Genomic DNA, 20,451 nt, shown 5'->3' with positions numbered 1-20,451 from the left:
TGGGCTGGCATTGCGAACCTGCAGGTTCGTGGGCAGGGCAGCTGAGGCCGCTGGTGACTCGACTGGGCTGTTCCTGGAGCTTCTTCGATGGTCTTGACTGATATATCAGACTCAGAAACACTGGAGATCCTTGCATGCAGGGAAGGCTTGGTCCTGCGAAAGGATTTGCTTCTGCATAACCTGGTGCTGGCGAGTGATTGCGCCAACGTCGTCCAGAGTATCAAGGACGAGGCGATGGGTCCTTATGGCCAGATTGTGCGAGAAATCAAGACAACGGTCAGAGAATTTCAGTCCATCCACGAAGGACGAGGTTCAAATGTAGATGCTCATAATCTGGCTAGATCTTCTTTGTATAAAGTTTTAGGTTTGGTTTTTAGATCCGCCAGTAGGCGTGTGTAACTCTTTATCACGTTCATGATCAATAATGTTTGGTGGTGATGCTAAAGAAAAAAGGTGTATTTCTCTTTCCCTACCCAAACTATAGAAGGTGGTTATGCACAATCCAAAAAAGAAAAATCATTCCCACCATGAGCTATAGAAGGTGGTTATGGTGAACCTATCCTCCAAATCTGACGTGAGGACATAGATAGCAAGTTCCAGATCAAGTAACCTAGCCGCAGAGCGTTTCACGGAATCCGCACCTTTTGTTGCAAGGACAAAGCCAAATTCTAAAATGAAAGAAAACTATATAAATTAACGGGATGTTTGTGTTTTTTAGGATAATGACTAGCATAACATTATTGCATCAGGAAAACACAGGTCCCTTTCCCTTTTCCACGGATGAGGGTGCAGTATGGCGCCGATCAAGGATGCTCTCCATAGCACCTCGGATTCTGCTGGGTTCGACTTCTCGTGGAAGCGATATTCTAGAATTTAACGGTACTTTACTACGCCTGTAGTGATTTTGTCAGTCTTCAAAAATGCTCATAGGAATAGAATTTACATATGTGCGTTTATAGATGTGAGTGTATGTATGTTGTGAGTGCCTAAGTTGTACCGTATAATTTTTATAAAAAATACTCTCAATGGGTTTTGCTACCTTAACTTCCAAGCCGAAGGTACGTGATCTTGCTGATAACTCACGCACGCCCCCGTCGCTGCCACCTTCCTTCCAAGTCTTCGCTAGGCACATACATAGATTGAGGAACGTGTTTAATTCTTTGTTTCCCCCTTCGATTTTTTATTATCCATATTATATATGTGCAGGGGATGGATATATAGAGAGAGATCATGTGTGTGTGCATGCTTGGTGACATGGTACAGTGCACAATGCCCGCCTGGGAGTATAGGGTCAACGTAAGCCTGCCTCTCTCTCTCTGTGCCACAGCACAGCCGGATGATGATACAATCATACACGAGCTTCTCACTCTAACTGACCAAAACCAACGCAGCTACAAATTTAAACCAAGGGGGAAAAAGATAGAGCATGCCCCATGTTTACATAGGTCTTGTTTAATTTCCTGTGTACAATTTTTGAAATGAAATCTTTTCATATTTGAAGTATTAAATATAGATTAATTTAAAAACTAATTTCAGATTCCGTCCATAAATCGCGAGACGAATCTAATGAACCTAATTAGTCCATCATTAGCATATATTTACTGTAGCAATCACGATCTAATTAGTTTTATTAGATTCGTCTCACGATTTACAGTTCATTTGTGTAATACGAATTTTTTCGACTATATTTAATATATTATGCATGTATTCAAATATTGATGTGTAAAAATTTTGACAGAAAATTAAACAAGGACATAGGCTACCTGTTTTTTCTGTAAAAAAGTTCACACGGGGACACTGACAGTGACAGCATCTCCAGGAGCTTCAGGCCCCAGCACTTGTGCCTCGAGGACAGTGATATTTTAATAATATTTTATTTGTCTTATAATATACATAAAAAATTTGAATAAGACGAGCGATCAAATGCAATTTCTTTGAGTTAAAAAACAACGATCTTTTTGAGACGGAGGGAGTAATGTTTGGAGGGGCTAAGCTGCAAAAAAGGCAGTCTAAAGCAGTAAAGCTAGCCAGTCACCTGCTCACAGCTGCCATCGAGGGCACCGTTGACCTTGCCATTTTCAGGTATTGCCACAAGGAGAAAAAAGCGTGCCTCCAGATCTTCCGCATCATTCCAAAAGGTAGATTTATTTCTCATCACGACCTTTTTTTTTCTATCGTCATGAGCGGTTGTAAAAACTGCATCTTCGTACAGGTCCATGCATGTGACCTTGTGGCATGTGCAACTGCAAAATGAGTTTTTGTTCATCACTTAGTCCTTAGTCCGTGTGCAACTGCAAGATATTGACATATACACTCTGCGACTATTATCTAGCTAGTTGTTTTTTTTTTGAAAAGGGAAATTTTATTAATTTCAAGCACAATACATCAAGGTGATACATCGTCTTGAAATTTTCCCAACCTCTGCATAAACGACACACAGCCTAAAAAGAGTTTGATAAAGATCCTTCCACACTAATGACTGTCAATCCGAAGACTAGACCGCCATCCATGTGCCCGGGCAAAAAAATCCTTGGCCACCTGTGCCAAGAAATGAGAGGCCGCTACAAGCTTGTCCTGCAAAGTATACTTCTGAAGGATAGACCATGTACGGAGCCAGTGCGTAGTTGAGTAGATAACCTGCAAAAAGGAAGATTTTTTGTTATCGAACACCACCGCATTTCTGCATAGCCAAACAGACCAACACAAGGCTGTCGCGCCCAGAAGTACTAGTGGCTTATATTCTTTAGAAATTCCATTGAGCCAACTCCCACACATACTAGGCATATTATGAGGTTTTGGTATGCCCCAGGCCGTATAGACCGAAGCCCATACCATTCTCGCGAATCGGCAGTTAAAAAACAGATGTTGTATCGTTTCATTCTCATGACAGAAACAGCACTGTTGGTTCCCCTGCCAATTCCGTTTTACAAGATTATCCTTTGTAAGAATGACGCCTCGTCTAAGATACCAGAGGAATATCTTTATCTTGAGTGGGGCTTTTAATTTCCATATTCTCTTATTTAGGTTAGGAGTGTTCTGATTGATTAAACCCAGATAATGTGACTTTACCGAAAAAACACCTGTCTGGTCTAGGTTCCATTTAAATTCCTCCCTTTCTTGGCTGAGAACTATAGTTGATAGACGTGAGACAAGATTATTCCACATCACCAACTTATTGCCAATTAGATCTCTACGCCAGGAGAGGTTCGGGATCTGTGTACTTAGTACATCAGCCACCGTATCATGTTTCTTCCTTACTATATTATAAAGTTGTGGGTATTGATCGCGTAAAGGACTATTTTCTAACCAAATGTCTTCCCAGAATCTTACTTGAGACCCATCTTTTATCACAAATGTTCCGAATCTTAAAAAATCTCGTGTTACCTTCATCAGGCTTGCCCAAAAATGTGAATCTCCACTCTTCCATTGGGCCTGTACCAAAGACCCTAGGTATTTATTGCGTAAGATCTGCTGCCATGTATTATCTGTTGTTAACAGGCGGTACAGCCACTTACTGAGCAAAGCTATATTTTTTAATTCCAAATTATGAATCCCTAGTCCCCCTTGATCCTTGGGTTGACACAAGATGTCCCACTTTGCTAGCCGATACTTTTTTTATGCTCGTCACTTTGCCAAAAAAATCTAGATCGAAAATAGTCCAACTTCTTACGAACCCATTTTGGTATTTCAAAGAAGGACATCATGTACATAGGCAAGCTGCTAAGAACAGAATTAATGAGTGTTAAACGACCTCCAGTTGAAAGGTGTTTACCTTTCCAACTACTGAGACGTTTTTCAAACTGTTCTTGGATCTTCTTGCATTCTAGCTAGTTGTATTTTCAGTCATTACACGCCTGCATTCTTAGCATATATATAGTTTCCCAAAATCCATGTCTAGTTGAATCTACAAAAGGGATTGTATAATACCCCCTCTTGTTTATGAAATAACAGTCAGAATTTTGTTTACCTACTTTTTTAGAAGTGAAATGCTTAATATTATGCTCCATAAAAATATTTTAAGGAAAATGATCTATCTTATATAGAAATATAAAATGTTGCTGAAATAAATCTCGGTCATATTAGTTAGAGGTGGTTCGATCTACATTCAATAGTCCAAATAAAATAGTAACTCATGCATTATAAAACAGCTCAAAAGAAACTTTTTTTAAAATGCAGAAAAAGATACTTGATGTTTTGTGTATGACCCATACCATTCTTTACTATAGAACTCTAAGACTATGAGACAGGCCGGGAAAATTTTGTTTTCATGTCAAACTGAATCCATAGTAGAAGCTGCTGCAATGAGTTGGAACTTTTCGTTAGGATAGATCCTCCTCAAATAGAGGAATCATAATTCTTTCGGAAACACCACTGCAGGAGTATATTTTTGCTCTAAGGGTTTTCATTGCCTGGATTTTAAAATATGGATGTATGGATATTTTGTGTTTATAACATTCATATGGGGACCATTCTACTAAAAAAGACTAACATGTGGAGTTTTTGTAATGACGATTCTAATACAGATATAGATTGTTCTCACTGTATGTGTTGCATAGCTATCATCTATTAGTAAGTAATGTAAATTGTTGTAAATTGTTCTAAATGACTTCTAATAGACATTGATTAGGAACATATATTCTGTTCAACTTGTATGAATATCATGTCGGTATCCATTCTATTGTTAGCTTCGGGGTGCTGTGAGGTAAGTTTCATGTGAATATTACACCATCAATTTGCAACACTTACATATTGTCTTTCGATAGCTGCATGAATATTGTTAATCTATTCACTATCTTAGAAATGCAAATATACGTCCTATATAGTTTGTTTATCAATAATTATTGTATGGAAATCACACTATTGTTTGCTACCTTAGGAAAGTGGATGGGTGTACATTCTTGTATTGGTGAGTGTTGTGTGGTGATGGTTCCACTTGTTAGGCTGCTCTTCAAGAAATGTTCTTGCCTGCTCATCAAGATCCTCTCCTCTGTATCTAGTTTTCATGCACCCACCATCCTCTATATCTCTTACTCCATACCAACTACCAGCAGTGGGGTTCACTTGTCAAATTTATTAAAATTATTTCCCACCCACTTGCCGCCCCCCTCCTCTCTCTCTCCCCTCCCTCCGCCGGCCTCCCTCCCTCCCCACGCCGGCTTCCTCTGCCATTGCCAGCCCCTGGCGCCCTCGCTCCCTCCCCTATTAGCCTCCTCCCTCCTTCCCCATCTCTCTACCCGACGCCCTCCCTCCCTCCCTCGCGGCGAGCAGGGGCCCCGCCCACCAATGGCGGGCCTCCTCGAGCTCCACCCCGCCTGCTCGAGCTCCGGCGCTGCTGGATCTGGCGCCCCCTCCTCCCTCCCCCTCCCTGGCCGGCGGCCATGGCGCATCCATGGCGGCAGTGCCCGTGGCGGGTCCAGCCATGCCTGCACGATGGTGCACCCCACCCCTCCTTTGGCCACGCCGGCTCCTTCGACCGAGCCTCTTCCTCCCCTGCGAGCCGTTGCTCTACCCCGCCGATCGGATCCACACGCTGCTGCTCCTGTTGGCCTTGCGTGTCCCGCCTGCTCGAGCTCCGCCGCCCCCTCCTCCTCCCATGGCGGTGGCGGCCATGGCGAGTCCATGGCGGCGCCGGCGGCCAAGCATCGCGCCTGGGGAGGACTGGCGAGTGCGGGGCAGCAATGCCTGAGGCGGGCCCCGCACCATGTCCGTACTTTAGCGGGCTCTTGGGAGTCCGCTCGATTTGGCGGAAGCAAGCTCTTTCTGCTTGGGTAGCGTAGGCTTTACAGGATAACGCTGCAGCCAATTTTACTGTAAACCCATACTGGAGTGACGTTTGAAGCCTGTTATTACTGACAAATCTTATAAGAAGATTATTCCATCGAGATATATGCCCATGCCGTGTATAAGTTTTCTTTCAGCGGGTATCATGTGGAGATCAATCTATTGGTGCTGCGTGGATACTGTGTTGTTCCGCGTGGATATATCATGCCAGCGGTTAGTCCCGCGTGGTAATCATGTGATGTGTAGAACACCGTGTAAAGATCATGCCATGTAAGCGCCGCGTGGAGAGGCTTATACGAGGTGCCAATATATACAACGAAATACTTGGCAAATCTATCCATCGTATAATTATTTTACGGCTAGATTCAATTAAAAATTTATAATATCATAGAAACTGTTTGCAAATGCCACTATAAATTATAACTTTACCCAAACGCATAAACACGAAGCTATTCAATTTCCAACCTAGAAATCTAGCGAAATCGATAGTAGATCCTACTAGTAAAAAACAGCACAATCATACACCATCAGCAAGAAAAGAGAAATCTGAAAAATCTTATAAGGGGGGCCCTCCTTTCCCCTCCTCTCGTTGACACCAAAAAAAGCTTAACAAAACCATTTTCAGAGGAGGAAAAAAAAACCCCTCGAAAGCCGAAAGAATTCCCCTCGCTCGAGGGGTGGAAAAGAAGCGGAAGCGGAGACGAGCGGAGAGGAAACCCTCGCCTCCGGCGCACGCCATGGTGGAGACTCGCCGGAGCTCCGCCGCCGCGGCCGCCGGGAAGCGCCCGTCCCCGTCGCCATCCTCCTCGTCCGTGCCTGCCCCGAAGCGGCCCAAGGTGAGAGCGCCGCCCCCCCGCGGATCGAAGAATCCCGCGTCGCCGCCTCCCGATTTGACCCGTCGGCTAACCGATCTGAACCATGGTCCTGACCAGGCGGAGGCCCCTGCGTCGCCGACGGCGTCCGCGCCCGGGAGGGCCGAGGAGGATTCCGCCCCCGCGGACCCCGTGAGGAGCGCCGGCCCATCGGAGGACGCGGCGGCGGCAGCGCAGAAAGGTGCGGGATATGCGGGCGTTTCGGGTCCTAGGGTTTGGAGTGGTTTTGGAATCGAGTTCGTGAGGTTTTGATGCTTTGGTGCAGATCAAGGAGCGGATAAGCCAGCTGCCACGGCGGCCGAGAGTTCGAAGAGGAGGAAGGAGCCGGAGCAACAGCAGCCTGTGGCGCCATGGGCGAAGCTGCTATCGCAGTGCTCACAGGTGCGCTGACCAATCGGCAGCCGATTATTGGATAATATACTTGGTGTAGATGCTGTAGAAATTGAAGTTAAAGTTGGCAACTTTTATTCTGGGCCTGATAAAGATTCAATTTTTAGGACGTTTAGGGTGAAATTTTGCTATTCTGATAGCATCTTGCACATTGACTAGATTATTTAGTCCGGAATATTAGTTTTGCTGTTTAGAGTTTGGTTCTGGCTACAGATAGTCAGCGTTCTAAAAGAAGCTTTTGGGAGGAGGGAAAGGGTAACAGTTGCCGAACTAGGTTGGGCATATTAAGGAACTGTTGGGAGGGCTTATTGCGGCTTGGGCTTCACCTGTTTTGCGCAAATCGAGGCATGTAGTGTGAAGCTATTTTGTAAGCCTGGGCTAAAATGAACTAGAAGCCTGGTGAAGCCAGTTTTCTTAGCTTCACCTGCTTTGGCTTCACTGGTGAAGCTATTTTGGGAGAAGCCCTCCCAAATGGCACCTGACCATACTGTATGCTGTTTACTAGTGCTCCTTCAGTCGGCAATGCTACTTCCAGATAGGTGCTTTTGAATGCTGGAAAAATGCAATTCGTGGTATCAGGTGGCCCGGTTTGATGCTTAGGTCCATTACGGCCTACTATTTTTAGCTGTTTGATGGGTTTAATGCTTCTGATTTGTGATACAGTAGTATTTCTTTTTTCGGCTCTATAGTTTGTAGGGATCAAATAGCAATTCAGAATTTGTGGATTTGTAAGTTCTTATTCCATTAAAAATGTGGGAACCTAATTTTGAGCATCTGTGTTTGAACTTGCCCAGCGTAGCCGCTCCAGTTATCTTTTTTCAGTACACCTTCATTTGTTTAAGGTTTTCCGTCACCAGTTAGTCAATAGTCACAGGTATTGTAGACTTATAGTCATATTTTAAGTTGTTATTTGATCAAATTCGATCTGTTTAAAATCATTGTTGACATGTCTTCTGTAATGTCGATAGCCTAAATTTCTAGAAATCTGTATCTACCTAACTGGACACATTTTTTGAGTTACCTGTGCATTTACGATTGATTTATCTATGGGTCAAGGCCTCACATTTAAAGTTGCTAGTAGGCCAATCTTTGTTGGTTGCTTTTGCTAACATATGTTTTCGGTAAAGTTGACATTTTTCAATTTATAATGATTTTTGAATAACACATGAAACATTCTGTTAGTAAATACTGACAGCAAACGTATGTGAATTATAGACTCCTCACCAACCCATCAGTGCCCCTCAGTTTTCTGTTGGCCAAAGCAAAAGCTGTAATTTATGGCTGAAAGACCAACCTGTTAGCAAAATGCTTTGCAAGCTGCGGCGCCTTGAGGTACGCCCTTTGTTTTTATGGTTCAGATTCATTAAGCGAGGAGCACAAGAACATTCTCAAGTGTTTTGTTTTTGCAAGTATTTCATTGGTTTTGATGTTTTATTGTCAGCAAGGAGGCCAATGTGAGTTAGAAGTTGTAGGCAAGAAGGGTATGGTCTACTTAAATGGAAGAACCATAAGTGCAGGCACAAAAGTTCCCCTTACAGGAGGTGATGAAGTCGTATTCAGTTCATGCCGCCAGGCTTATGTATCCTACCATCATTTCTTGTTTGTTCAATCATGCAATTTTATGTATCTCATTCTTCATTACTGCAACTATATCCAGTAATGGAAAACTGTCGTACGTTGCCTGCTTTTTCCTTGACTGATTCACAGATTTTTCAGCATCTGTTGAATGACAAAGTTCACAAGGTGGTGCCATCATCTGCTGTTAGCCTGTTAGAATCTCCGGTTGCTAGTGCTAAGCGCATCCGTACAGATAAAAGAACACCAGACACTTTATCTGTTGCTGGTGAAGAGATGTTGGCATTTATTTCTGATCAGCCAAAGGATGTATCAGCAGTACCTCCTGCTGAGAATAGCCAAGGAGTAGTGCGGCCAATGGCATCGTCTGCTTCGGATAAATCAAAGGGGCGCGCTGTTAGCCCTGATAAGGAATGTGAGAATGGGGAAAATGCTAATGAGGTTAATTCTAACATTGAAGACTCTTCAATGGATGTGGCTGCTGCTCCCGTGTCTCCTGATGATGCTGCAAACGATACCTGCCAACAAAATGGCTTTGGGCCTGATGCTCATCTTGGTGCGGAAATCGGTAAGATTGCAACCTATAAGATAAGGCCAGTTGTGAGGATGTTTACAGGATCAACTGTACCCGAGTTCGATTTGACTGGTGATGTTTTTAAAGCTCTTGAAGATCAGAGGGATATCATCAGGGATCTTACAACCAGTGTGCCTCCAAGTAGATGTCAAGCCTTTAAGGATGGGATGAAACAAGGGATTATTAGTCCAAGTGATATTGATGTTACCTTTGAGAATTTTCCTTATTATCTCAGGTGATATGCTTTGGATTTATGTTCCTTTGCTGCTGTGATATTATTCTGTTTATGTGTGATCTTATCATACTGTCTATTTGAAATTTCACAATATGCAGACGCCTTTGTTATGTATATGCTACATTATGAAAAACCGAAGCCTAATTGTCTGTTCTGCTTTGGTTAGTTTTGAGGTTGCTAAGTTGGTGTATGTTCAGTTTCTTAGATTGTATGTTGAGTTTATTTTTAAAAAAAGATTGTAGGTTGAGTAGTGAAAGGGCCTCTAGCCTAGTGGTTAGAGCACCTGAGTAGAACCCAGCAGGTCCGGGTTGGAACCCTCGCAGGAACGAATTTATGGGGCTGGCTTTACAAAACAAAGCTGAGGTTCTGGTGTTTTTCTAGGCTGGGAGAAGGTTTCTTCTTCATATGAAAAACCATGGGGAGATCTTAACCCCACCGGTCTAGTTTTTTAGATTGTAGGTTAAGCTTTTATCTTTGAAGTCACGTCGAGGCAGTTTGCAGATCAACATTGGCATGCAGCATGATATTTGTTGTTTGATCACATTTCCATATCTTCATATTTTATCGGCTCTCATCTCATGCAGTGAGAATACAAAGAATGTGCTCTTATCATGTGCATTCATACACTTGGAAAAGAAGGAGTTCATCAAGCAATTTGCTGAGATTTCATCAATAAACCAGCGAATTTTGTTATCTGGTCCAGCAGGTACTTCCTTTGTCACAGTTTGGAACCAATACTTCCTTTGTTTTCTAGCACATGTTTCCATTGATTTAAAATGAGGTCACTAAGCCTTGATTTGTGGCAGTGGCCATACTTTTCTCTAATAATGGCAGTGGCTATACTTTTCTCTATTAATGGTAGTGGCCATACTTGTTTGATAATGTACTCATCTAATTTTTCTGTCATTTAGGTTCTGAGATTTATCAGGAAACATTGGTAAAAGCACTGGCCAAACATTTTGGTGCTAGACTACTTGTTGTGGATTCACTTTTGCTGCCTGGGGTAAGATCACCATGTATTTAATTACTTGTTACTGCTCAAGAATATTCAGAAGCTAAGCAATGTTGCAGTATCATTTTCATATAACTGAACAAAAAGGAAAATCCATGTAGGCGCCTTTAAAGGATCCAGAATCCCAGAAAGATGTTGGGAAGTCTGATAAATCAGGGGATAAGGCAGCTGGTGAGAAGTTTGCAATATTTCAGAAGCATCGTTCTTCGTTGGCAGATGCTGTTCACTTCAGGAGGCCTGCCGCACCAACTTCAAGTGTGAATGCTGATATTGTGGGAACATCCACTCTGCATTCTGCATCGCTACCCAAACAAGAATCATCAACAGCTACATCCAAGAGCTATACTTTCAGAGAAGGTTTGTTAGTTTTGCTCTATTATTACTTAGCAATTGAGTTGTATTTGACTCAATCATGATTTTACAGATTTTACTGCCACATCTTTTGTAGGTGATAGGGTACGGTATGTTGGTCCAGCTCTGCCAGCCTCATTATCACAAAGGTATTCTATCTTCAGTTTTATCCAACGCTCCTTAGGTTTCTACATTATTTTCATCAGATTTTTGTTGCAGTTGGTGAGTTGGCAGTGTATGCAGTAGTGCTATGAGGAAATTTATCATTTGAGTGGTATGAGAGTTTCAAGGACAGATAATCTCTGCCCTATATTTTGTAAAAGAATATTAATTGACATTTGTCATTTGATGTATGCATTTCTTGAAGAGATATTTTATGATCTTTATAGTTTGGTAGTATTAATGAAATATCGGAGCACAATATTGGTGAAAATTTGTACACACTCAATTTTGGCGTTACATGTTGGCGGTGGGATTTTCCCTGTTGCACTTATGCACCTTTTCATTTTATCAAGTTGGATTCGGCTAACCTAGTTCAAGTGGACCATCTGGTAGTTGGGCTGCGCATATTGCATTGACGGGCAAGATTGAGCTTGTCAATTGTTCACAATATATGTGTATTCATCACTATGATTGGATGAAACACCTTGTCTTCATGAAGTTTGTGTCTGTAGGCCTGGTTTACATCAATGCTTTCTTACACAGGATTCTCTTGTCAATACAATTGTTCCACTTATATTCTTTGTTTACTTGAAACACCTTATAGGAAGTGGAAATGAAAACTAGAATACAAGAGTTCTCATTGACAACTGAGTACGAGCTTGCGTTGAACTTACTGTCCTGTTGCATTCACTTAGAGTTAGATTGAAAAAGAAGCATCCTTTCTCCTAAGGACATATTTTTGTTTTTTAGCCACCATATTGTTCAATACATATATTTCTTTTAATAAATTACTTTATTGATCTCCAGGGGACCAAGTTACGGTTATCGAGGTAGAGTGATGCTTGCTTTTGAAGATAATGGATCCTCAAAAATCGGTGTCCGATTTGACAAGCAGATCCCTGATGGTACTGATCTTGGCGGGTTGTGTGAGGAAGATCACGGTTTTTTCTGTTCTGGTTAGCTCAAACTTCTGAACTCTTGCAACTACTTTGGCAGCTTTTTGAATTTCTTATTTACTGCTGACCATGCATCACTCCCACAGCTGAATTACTTCGCCCAGACTTTTCCGCTGGTGAAGAAGTTGAGAGGCTAGCTATGACCGAGTTAATTGAGGTACTGCTTTTTGGAAGTAACAATCTTGTAAAATATGAAGTTAGCCTTGTGTATAATAGTATGATTTTATTTCCTCTCAGGTAATTTCAGAAGAAAACAAATCTGGACCACTTATAGTGTTACTTAAGGATGTAGAGAAATCATTCACTGGAATTACCGAGTCACTTTCATCTTTGAGGAGCAAACTCGAATCGCTTCCATCTGGTGTCCTTATTATAGGATCCCACACCCAGATGGACAGCCGCAAAGAGAAGGTACGTGCGTTATTCCTTAGAAACTACATTTTTGACTGTGAGGGTTTGAAGTTCTGATGGTATTGTTTTATATTGGTTCCTGCATGCCTTCTAGAATATAACAGAACTAGGATTAATTTCACATTGCAGAACTGTGAATTCTTTGTTGGCATATCCCCTTTTTACCCTTCTTTAATTTTTACCAATTACTTAACTTCAAGTTCCAGCACTTTTTTGCTAAGATGCTGCTGTGATCTTTCTTGCAGGCACATCCTGGAGGTTTTCTTTTTACGAAGTTTGCCAGTAGCAGTCAGACACTTTTTGACCTTTTCCCGGTAAATTTTCATTATCTCACTCTTAGCTCTTCATGAAAGTTTCTAAATGTAGATGGTTAAAGTTTATAGTCTGATGAGCCCATGGATTTGATGTTTTCTCCCTGCTTTGAATTGTTTTAATTCATTACAATTTTAAAAATGCAGGATAGCTTTGGTAACAGATTGCATGAAAGGAACAAAGAAAGTCCAAAGGCAATGAAACATCTAAATAAACTTTTCCCCAACAAAATATCTATCCAGCTTCCACAGGTGATAATCTCTCTTTTTACACTCATTTAAGTATTGTTACTATGTATATTGTCTAATCGAAGGAATAAAATTTACAGGATGAAGCTCTACTTACAGATTGGAAGCAGCAGTTGGATCGCGATGTTGAAACCCTTAAAGCCAAATCAAATGTTGGTAACATTCGCGCGGTAAGCTGCAATATAATACAGAACATTATACTTATCACTTGGAACTTCATATTTCCCACTGTAAACAGTGTGATGACTGATCTATTCCCATCCTCAAGCTTATTTTCAAAGGGCTTGAATTTCCATAACGAAAAATGCCATATTTTTCTAAAGTGATCAATTATAAATGTTGTTTGATTGTATTTTTCTTCCGTTAGTTAGAGCACCCCACCTAGCCAACCCGACCATAAAACCCAGGTGTTATAGTGGGAGGGGTGGGGGCTTTTATCCTCAGTCCAACATTCCCCCTACGGCGTGCGAGCCCGGCGTAGCCCGCAGCAGGTTCTAGTGCCCGGCGTAGCCCGCAGCAGGTCTCAGCACACGAGAGACGCAGGGGAAATCGCGCAGCGGAATTTGCGTGGCCGGGAGGGATCGAACCCAGGACCTTGGCTCTGGTACCAAGTTAGAGCGCCCCACCTAGCCAACCTGACCATAAAACCCAAGTGTTATAGTGGGAGGGGTGGGGGCTTTTATCCTCAGTCCAACACCGTTGATGCCCTGTTGCTTTTTGCATCTGTATGAATGCATATTTTCATCCATTGTATTTATGGGATTATTTTATATCTATGTTTTTGCTATCAGTGTTGTTGAAAGCATCAATTATCCCCATAGAATCGACTTGTTTTGTAATGCAGTTTCTTAGCCGCAATGGAATTGAATGCAATGACCTTGAAGACTTATTCATCAAGGACCAATCACTGAGTAATGAAAGTAAGTACTTTGGTTTTGGTTTCTTTACATTTTTTCTAAAGAATATCAATCTAAACCCTTTCTAATCCAACCTTTCTTAGATGTGGACAAGATCGTTGGGTATGCAGTGAGTTATCACCTTAAGCACAATAAAGTTGAAACCTCCAACTCCAAGGATGCTAAACTTGTACTCACAAGTGAAAGGTAAACACATCTTTTTTCTTAGGTCTTTTTTCCTACATTTCATTTCAAATAAAATCTCAGTGGGATGTTAAATCATTTACAAATGACAGCCTCAAGCATGGGCTCAGCATGCTACAGAGCATGCAAAGCGACAACAAGAGCTCCAAAAAATCACTGAAGGTGGTACACTCTTCCAACATATTCATAAGCTTTCTTGTTACTAAAGTTAGTTACTGAGCGCTCTACTTCTGAATTTTTCTCTATTTCTCAGGATGTTGTCACAGAGAACGAATTTGAGAAAAGGCTTCTGGCGGATGTTATACCACCTAATGACATTGGAGTTACCTTTGATGATATTGGAGCCCTGGAGAATGTAAAGGACACATTAAAGGAGCTGGTGATGCTCCCTTTACAAAGGCCTGAATTATTTTGCAAAGGGCAGTTAACAAAGGTAGCATCATTAAGTCTTATTATGCTTGAAATCTCTTGCATGGCGGTGCTAGAGTTTCCTTTCGAACTGTAGGTTGCCTGTATCGTTGATGTTTTTTCAATTGTTGAACTATGATGTAAGAATCAGTTAGTACATTTTACTTTGAACAGAGCTTGACTATTCTTGAAGCAATTTGCATGAAAACAAAATAAAATCTAAGGATCTTTTTATTATGCGTGGCAAAATACTTTGGAAGACTAATATTTAGGCTTATGGACTAGCTGAGTCTAGACTGAAGGATAGATAAGGGCTTTCATCTACTGAATTTTAAATGAACTCTTGTCTAGTTGTCTTCCAAGGCTTCATAATCTCTTTATTTTATACAACAACAACAACAACATAGCCTTTAGTCCCAAGCGAGTTGGGGTAGGCTAGAGATGAAACCCAAGAGACACAAAGGTCACGATTCAGGCACGTTGATAGCTAGTCTCCAAGCACTCCTATCTAAAGCTACCTCTCTTAACCGACTCGTCCCAAGTCAGTTTGGGTCTACCTCTATCCCTTTTTTCATTATCGACATGCTTTAGAACCCCACTACGCACCGGCGTCTCAGGAGGCCTCCGTTGGACATGTTCAAACCACCTCAGCCGATGTTGGGTAAGTTTTTCCTCAATTGGTGCCACCCCGACCCTATCTCGAATAACTTCATTTCGGACTCTATCCCTCCTTGTGTGCCTGCAAGACCACCGTAACATCCGCATCTCTACTACACTCAGTTGCTGGACATGTCACCTTTTTGTAGGCCAACATTCAGCACTGTATAACATCGCCGGGCGAATCGCTGTCCTATAAAACTTACCTTTTAGCTTTTGTGGCACCCTCCTGTCGCAGAGGACGCCAGAAGCTTGGCGCCATTTCAACCATCCAGCTGAGATTTTATGCCTAACATCTTCATCAATGTCACCATCCTTTTGAAGCATCGATCCAAGATACCGAAAAGTATCCTTCTGGGCCACCACTTGCCCATCGAGCCTAACATCTCCACCCTCCTGCCTAGTCGCGCTGAACTCGCACATCAAGTACTCGGTCGTGGTCCTACTAAGTCTGAACCCTTTCGACTCTAACGTGCATCTCCACAGTTCTAACTTCCTATTAACCCCTACCCTACTCTCGTCAACCAACACCACATCATCAGCAAAGAGCATACACCAAGGGATATCGCCTTGTATGTCCCTTGTGACCTCATCCATCACCAAAGCAAATAAATAAGGGCTCAATGCTGACCCTTGATGTAGGCCTATGTTAATAGGGAAGTCAGTGGTGTCACCATCACATATCCGGACAAACATCATCGCATCCTTGTACATATCCTTAATGAGGGTAATGTACTTAGTTGGAACTTTGTGCTTCTCCAAGGCCCACCATATGACATTTCTCGTTACTTTGTCATACGCCTTCTCGAGGTCGATAAAGATCATATGCAAGTCCTTCTGCTCCCTATATCTCTTCATCAATTGTCGTATTAAGAAAATTGCCTCCATGGTCGACCTTCCAGGCATGAACCAAAACTGGTTTTGGGTCACTCTCGTCACTCTTCTTAGGCGGTGCTCGATAACCCTCTCCCAGAGCTTCATCGTATGGCTCATCAGCTTAATCCCACGGTAGTTAGTACAACTTTGAACATCTCCCTTATTTTTGAAGATCGGTACTAGTATACTTCTCCTCCATTCTTCAGGCATCCTGTTTGACCGAAAGATGAGGTTAAAAAGCTTAGTTAACCAGCCTATCGCTCTGTCACCTAAGCATCTCCACACCTCAATGGGTATACCATCAGGGCCCATCGCTTTACCTCCCTTCATCCTCTTCAAAGCCTCCCCGATCTCTGCCTCCTGGATTCTCCTCACGAAGCGTCTGTTGGTATCGTCAAAAGAGTTATCTAACTCAAGGCTAAGGCCTTCATTTTCTCCATTAAATAATTTGTCGAAGTACTCTCGCCATCTACCCTACATCTCCTCATCCTTCACTAGAAGTCGATCTGTCTCATTCTTGATGCATTTGATTTGGTTGATGTCCCTTGTCTTCCGCTCGCGGATTCTAGCCATCCTATAAATGTCCTTCTCCCCTTCTTTCGTGCCTAGCCGCTGATGCAGGTCATCATACGCCTTACCCTTTGCTACACTCACAGCCCGCTTTACAGCCCTCTTCGCTAATTTATAACCTTCGATGTTGGCTGCACTCTTGTCAAGGTGGAGACGCTTGAAACACTCCTTCTCCTTTATAGCCCCTTGCACCTCGTCATTCTACCACCAAGTGTCTTTACCTTTCTGTATGCTTCCCCTACTCACGCCAACCACCTCTACGGCCACCCTCCGAACACATGTTGCCATCTTTAGCCACATGTCGTTTGCATCTTCTCCTTCTTCCCAAGACCCCTCATGTAGCATCATCTCCTTAAACGTTTGCGCTGCTTCCCCTTTAAGCTTCCACCACTTCGTTCTCTCACTCTTGGCCCGTTTGTCCCGGTGGACACGTACCCGAAAACGAAAGTCCGCCACCACCAGCTTTGTTGAGGGACAACACACTCCCCAGGTATCACCTTACTATCTAAGCAATCATGTCTATCCTCCCTCCTAGCAAGGATAAAGTCGATCTGGCTCAAGTGTTGTCCACTACGAAAGGTCACAAGATGAGATTCCCTCTTATTGAAAAGGTATTCGCTATCAACAAGTCATAGGCTAGCGCGAAGTTCAAAACATCATCCCCCTCTTGACTCCTGCTACCATACCCAAAACCCCCGTGCACTCACTCGAACCCTACATTAGTCGCACCCACATGGCCGTTGAGATCTCCTATGAAGAGTTTCTCGCTAATAGGCACGGTACTAACCACGCTATCCAAATTTTCCCAGAACTGCTTCTTGGTGCTCTCACTAAGGCCTACTTGAGGGGCATAGGCACTAATCACATTCATAGCCGAATCTCCAACTACCAACCGGACTAGGATAATCTGGTCGCCTCGCCTTGTAACCTCTACGACTCCATCCTTAAGGCTCCTATCGATCAAGATACCGACACCATTCCTACCCGGTGTTGCTCCCGTGTACCAAAGCTTGAAGCCAGTATCCTCAAACTCCTTCGCCTTCTGGCCCTTCCATTTAGTCTCTTGAACGTATAGAATATTTACACGCCTCCTAATTGCTGCATCAACTAGCTCTCGCAACCTACCCGTTAGGGATCCTACGTTCCACCTATCTATACGAATCCTAGTTTGCTCGGCTAACTTCGTTACCCTTCGCACCCGTCGAGGGAAGTGCGAAGACCCTTAGCTCATTTTTCACTACACCCGGGCGTAGATGTAGCGCGCCACTCAGGCTGCGACGACCCGACCTTTGCTCACTTATCATCGTACCCAGGCATAGAATATCTCTTTATTTTATATTATTTAATAATGTATTAGTTAATCTTAGATTTGTTGGAATCTGGAAACTTCATTTGAGTATTATCTTGTTTTCCCCAGTTGAGATCTTAAACCTGCCCCCTCAATTCATTGTTTGCAGCCTTGCAAGGGAATACTGCTTTTTGGACCTCCTGGCACCGGGAAAACTATGCTTGCAAAAGCAGTGGCAACTGAAGCGGGCGCTAATTTCATCAATATATCAATGTCGAGCATTACATCAAAGGTATTATTTCCCCTAAAGAATAACTAGGTTCACTGCGTGTCTCAGGGCTAACCATTGGTTCGTTTATCTTAGTGGTTTGGTGAAGGAGAGAAGTTCGTAAAGGCTGTTTTCTCACTAGCAAGTAAAATAGCTCCCAGTGTTATATTTATTGATGAGGTATGCAAGCACACAAGTTACTTTTATTACCACTGTCAATAGAATGCATATTTAACCGTTTTAACTTTCTGCAGGTTGATAGTATGCTAGGAAGGAGAGAGAATCCAGGAGAGCATGAAGCGATGCGCAAGATGAAAAATGAATTTATGGTAAACTGGGATGGGTTACGAACTAAAGATAAAGAGCGTGTACTGGTTCTTGGTGCTACAAATAGGCCTTTTGACCTAGATGAGGCTGTGATTAGGAGGTTCCCTCGCAGGTAACTATAGTTTCTCAGTGGGGCTGAATTATCTTATTGCTGCTTTGATTGCATGGTTTTAACCATTTTATTACTGTTTACATTGCAGGTTGATGGTAAACTTACCTGATGCATCCAATAGGGAGAAAATTTTAAAAGTAATTCTGGCAAAAGAAGAGTTGGGACCAGATGTTGATCTGGACTCACTTGCCGATATGACCGATGGATATTCAGGAAGCGACCTGAAGGTATGTTTGATGATGATATGCTTTTATATATCCAATTGATAGAAAGGTCTGCATGGTTTTCACCGAGTTTGTGCTTTCAGAATCTGTGCGTGACAGCAGCACATTACCCCATTCGAGAAATTCTGGAGAAGGAAAAGAAGGTACACAATGTTGTTTCTTTTCTGCTTTTTGTTGCACTTGTTTCCATTATGCAGGAGTGACTGAATTATGCATATTACTGTCTAATAAATTGAGTTGTTTGTTCTGTTTTATGCAGGAGAAGAATTTAGCCAAAACGGAAGGAAAGCCTGAGCCTGCATTGTATGGCAGTGAGGACATTCGTCCTCTTAGCATAGATGACTTCAAATCTGCCCATGAGCAGGTGAGAGAACAAGATTTGCCAACATTTTGTATCCATTCCTGTATTCTTGTTTGGGGAGCACCAGTTAATCTCTTTTTACCCACTGTAGGTTTGTGCAAGTGTTTCATCTGATTCAGCAAACATGAATGAGCTTCTTCAATGGAATGACCTGTACGGTGAAGGCGGGTCTAGGAAGAAGAAAGTACTGAGCTACTTCATGTGATGGCATGAGCATAAAATCAGAAGGATGACAATCGTGCCATATTGTATAGCCACCATAGTACACCCCATGGCATGTGCGTCGTGACTTGGCCGGCCCTAAACCAATCGGGTTTTTCCAACTCTCCCCAGTAGCTGTGGCCGGCTGTCGTCCTTCCGCCCGGTGTAATTAAAATTGTGTACCGAGTCATCCGAGTTCGATTACCAGCTGTTTGAGGTTCCAGAGTTATTAAGTTATGCCTCCATTGCCCCTCCATCTTATTCCTCTATTTCTGCTGTTTCTTTTTTAACTTTGTTGCAGCCATTGTCCTTGGACTTTGGCTATAGGCCTTTGTGTACCTCTGTACATGTGAAATGAAGGGACATGGGAAATAAAGACATCTTCATCCTGTTGTTGACAGTATGGTACAGTAACTTTTAGCATACGGTGACTGGCCGTGGGTTGAATTGGACTTGCGCCATCATAAGAATTATGAAAAGGTGCCTGTGCGGTTGTTGAAATTTATTTGTATCTTGAGTTGATTGTGGGATGATTGTGAAATCAATGCCAACACATGAATTAAGATTCATGAGTTTTATGCTTCTGTTGTATTCAAATTCTGAAATGCCAATAAGATTCATCTACTTTTGCCGATATTAATTTTTTATTTATGCGTGGAATAGCTGTGTCGCCATGGCATGCTGATGTAAATTGAAGAGCTGTATGCTTGCGTGCTGTCTTTTACTGCGCCAATTCAGTTCTGCCTGTACATGCAGTTCTGCTGTATGCAGGAGTTGGAACTACTTTATCAGTAATTTTAGCTGCTAATTCCATTTTATTCTTTTCCTTCTGAAACAATGCCGAAAATTCTGGTGTTCACTCTAGGGTGCAGGTTGATGTTCGGTTCAAGCCTGGCGTTCACTTGAGTGGTCTGTCTCTTGATTAATCCATCTGCTGCATGTTCTTCTTTGTTGCCAATTTCATTTGGAAACAAGGTGCAACAGAGCCATTACAAGTATAGTTGGCCATTTGGGCCGCTCGGCCCGGCACGGCCCGGGTCCGACCTGGCCCGGCATGTCAGGCCTGTTTATTTAGTCGTGCCGGGCTGGGTCGGCCCGCGTGCCTAGGTACCGGCACGGGCATGGCACGACGCTTTATCTAATTTGACCTGTTTTATTTACTGCCTCATTAAAAATTTTT

At 42.7% G+C, this 20,451-nt stretch overlaps 1 protein-coding gene across 2 annotated transcripts; it reads left to right on the top strand.

The window, feature by feature from the left end:
• Nucleotides 1–6,375: 6,375 nt before the first annotated feature.
• Nucleotides 6,376–19,853, top strand: LOC120645198. 2 transcript variants are annotated; one of them, XM_039921972.1, is made up of 28 exons: nucleotides 6,376–6,617; nucleotides 6,714–6,834; nucleotides 6,919–7,034; nucleotides 8,259–8,375; nucleotides 8,485–8,622; nucleotides 8,751–9,186; nucleotides 9,280–9,427; nucleotides 10,012–10,133; nucleotides 10,339–10,430; nucleotides 10,541–10,796; nucleotides 10,888–10,939; nucleotides 11,760–11,908; nucleotides 11,995–12,065; nucleotides 12,146–12,319; nucleotides 12,565–12,633; nucleotides 12,778–12,882; nucleotides 12,960–13,049; nucleotides 13,724–13,799; nucleotides 13,880–13,982; nucleotides 14,072–14,141; nucleotides 14,233–14,412; nucleotides 17,948–18,070; nucleotides 18,143–18,226; nucleotides 18,301–18,485; nucleotides 18,574–18,712; nucleotides 18,793–18,852; nucleotides 18,969–19,073; nucleotides 19,162–19,849. In XM_039921972.1, exons 1-28 carry the CDS (start codon nucleotides 6,519–6,521, stop codon nucleotides 19,273–19,275), a joined length of 3,594 nt encoding a protein of 1,197 aa, XP_039777906.1. In that variant the 5' UTR covers nucleotides 6,376–6,518; the 3' UTR covers nucleotides 19,276–19,849. The 2 variants fall into 2 exon arrangements, with proteins under 2 accessions (XP_039777906.1, XP_039777905.1); XM_039921971.1 differs by having other exon boundaries at nucleotides 6,378–6,617; nucleotides 8,751–9,427; nucleotides 19,162–19,853.
• Nucleotides 19,854–20,451: the final 598 nt, after the last annotated feature.

This window comes from Panicum virgatum, chromosome 8K (assembly GCF_016808335.1).
Source record: "Panicum virgatum strain AP13 chromosome 8K, P.virgatum_v5, whole genome shotgun sequence".
Classification (NCBI taxonomy): domain Eukaryota; kingdom Viridiplantae; phylum Streptophyta; class Magnoliopsida; order Poales; family Poaceae; genus Panicum; species Panicum virgatum.
Note: the sequence above shows the minus strand (reverse complement) of the source record. Positions and strands in the feature narration are given on the sequence as shown.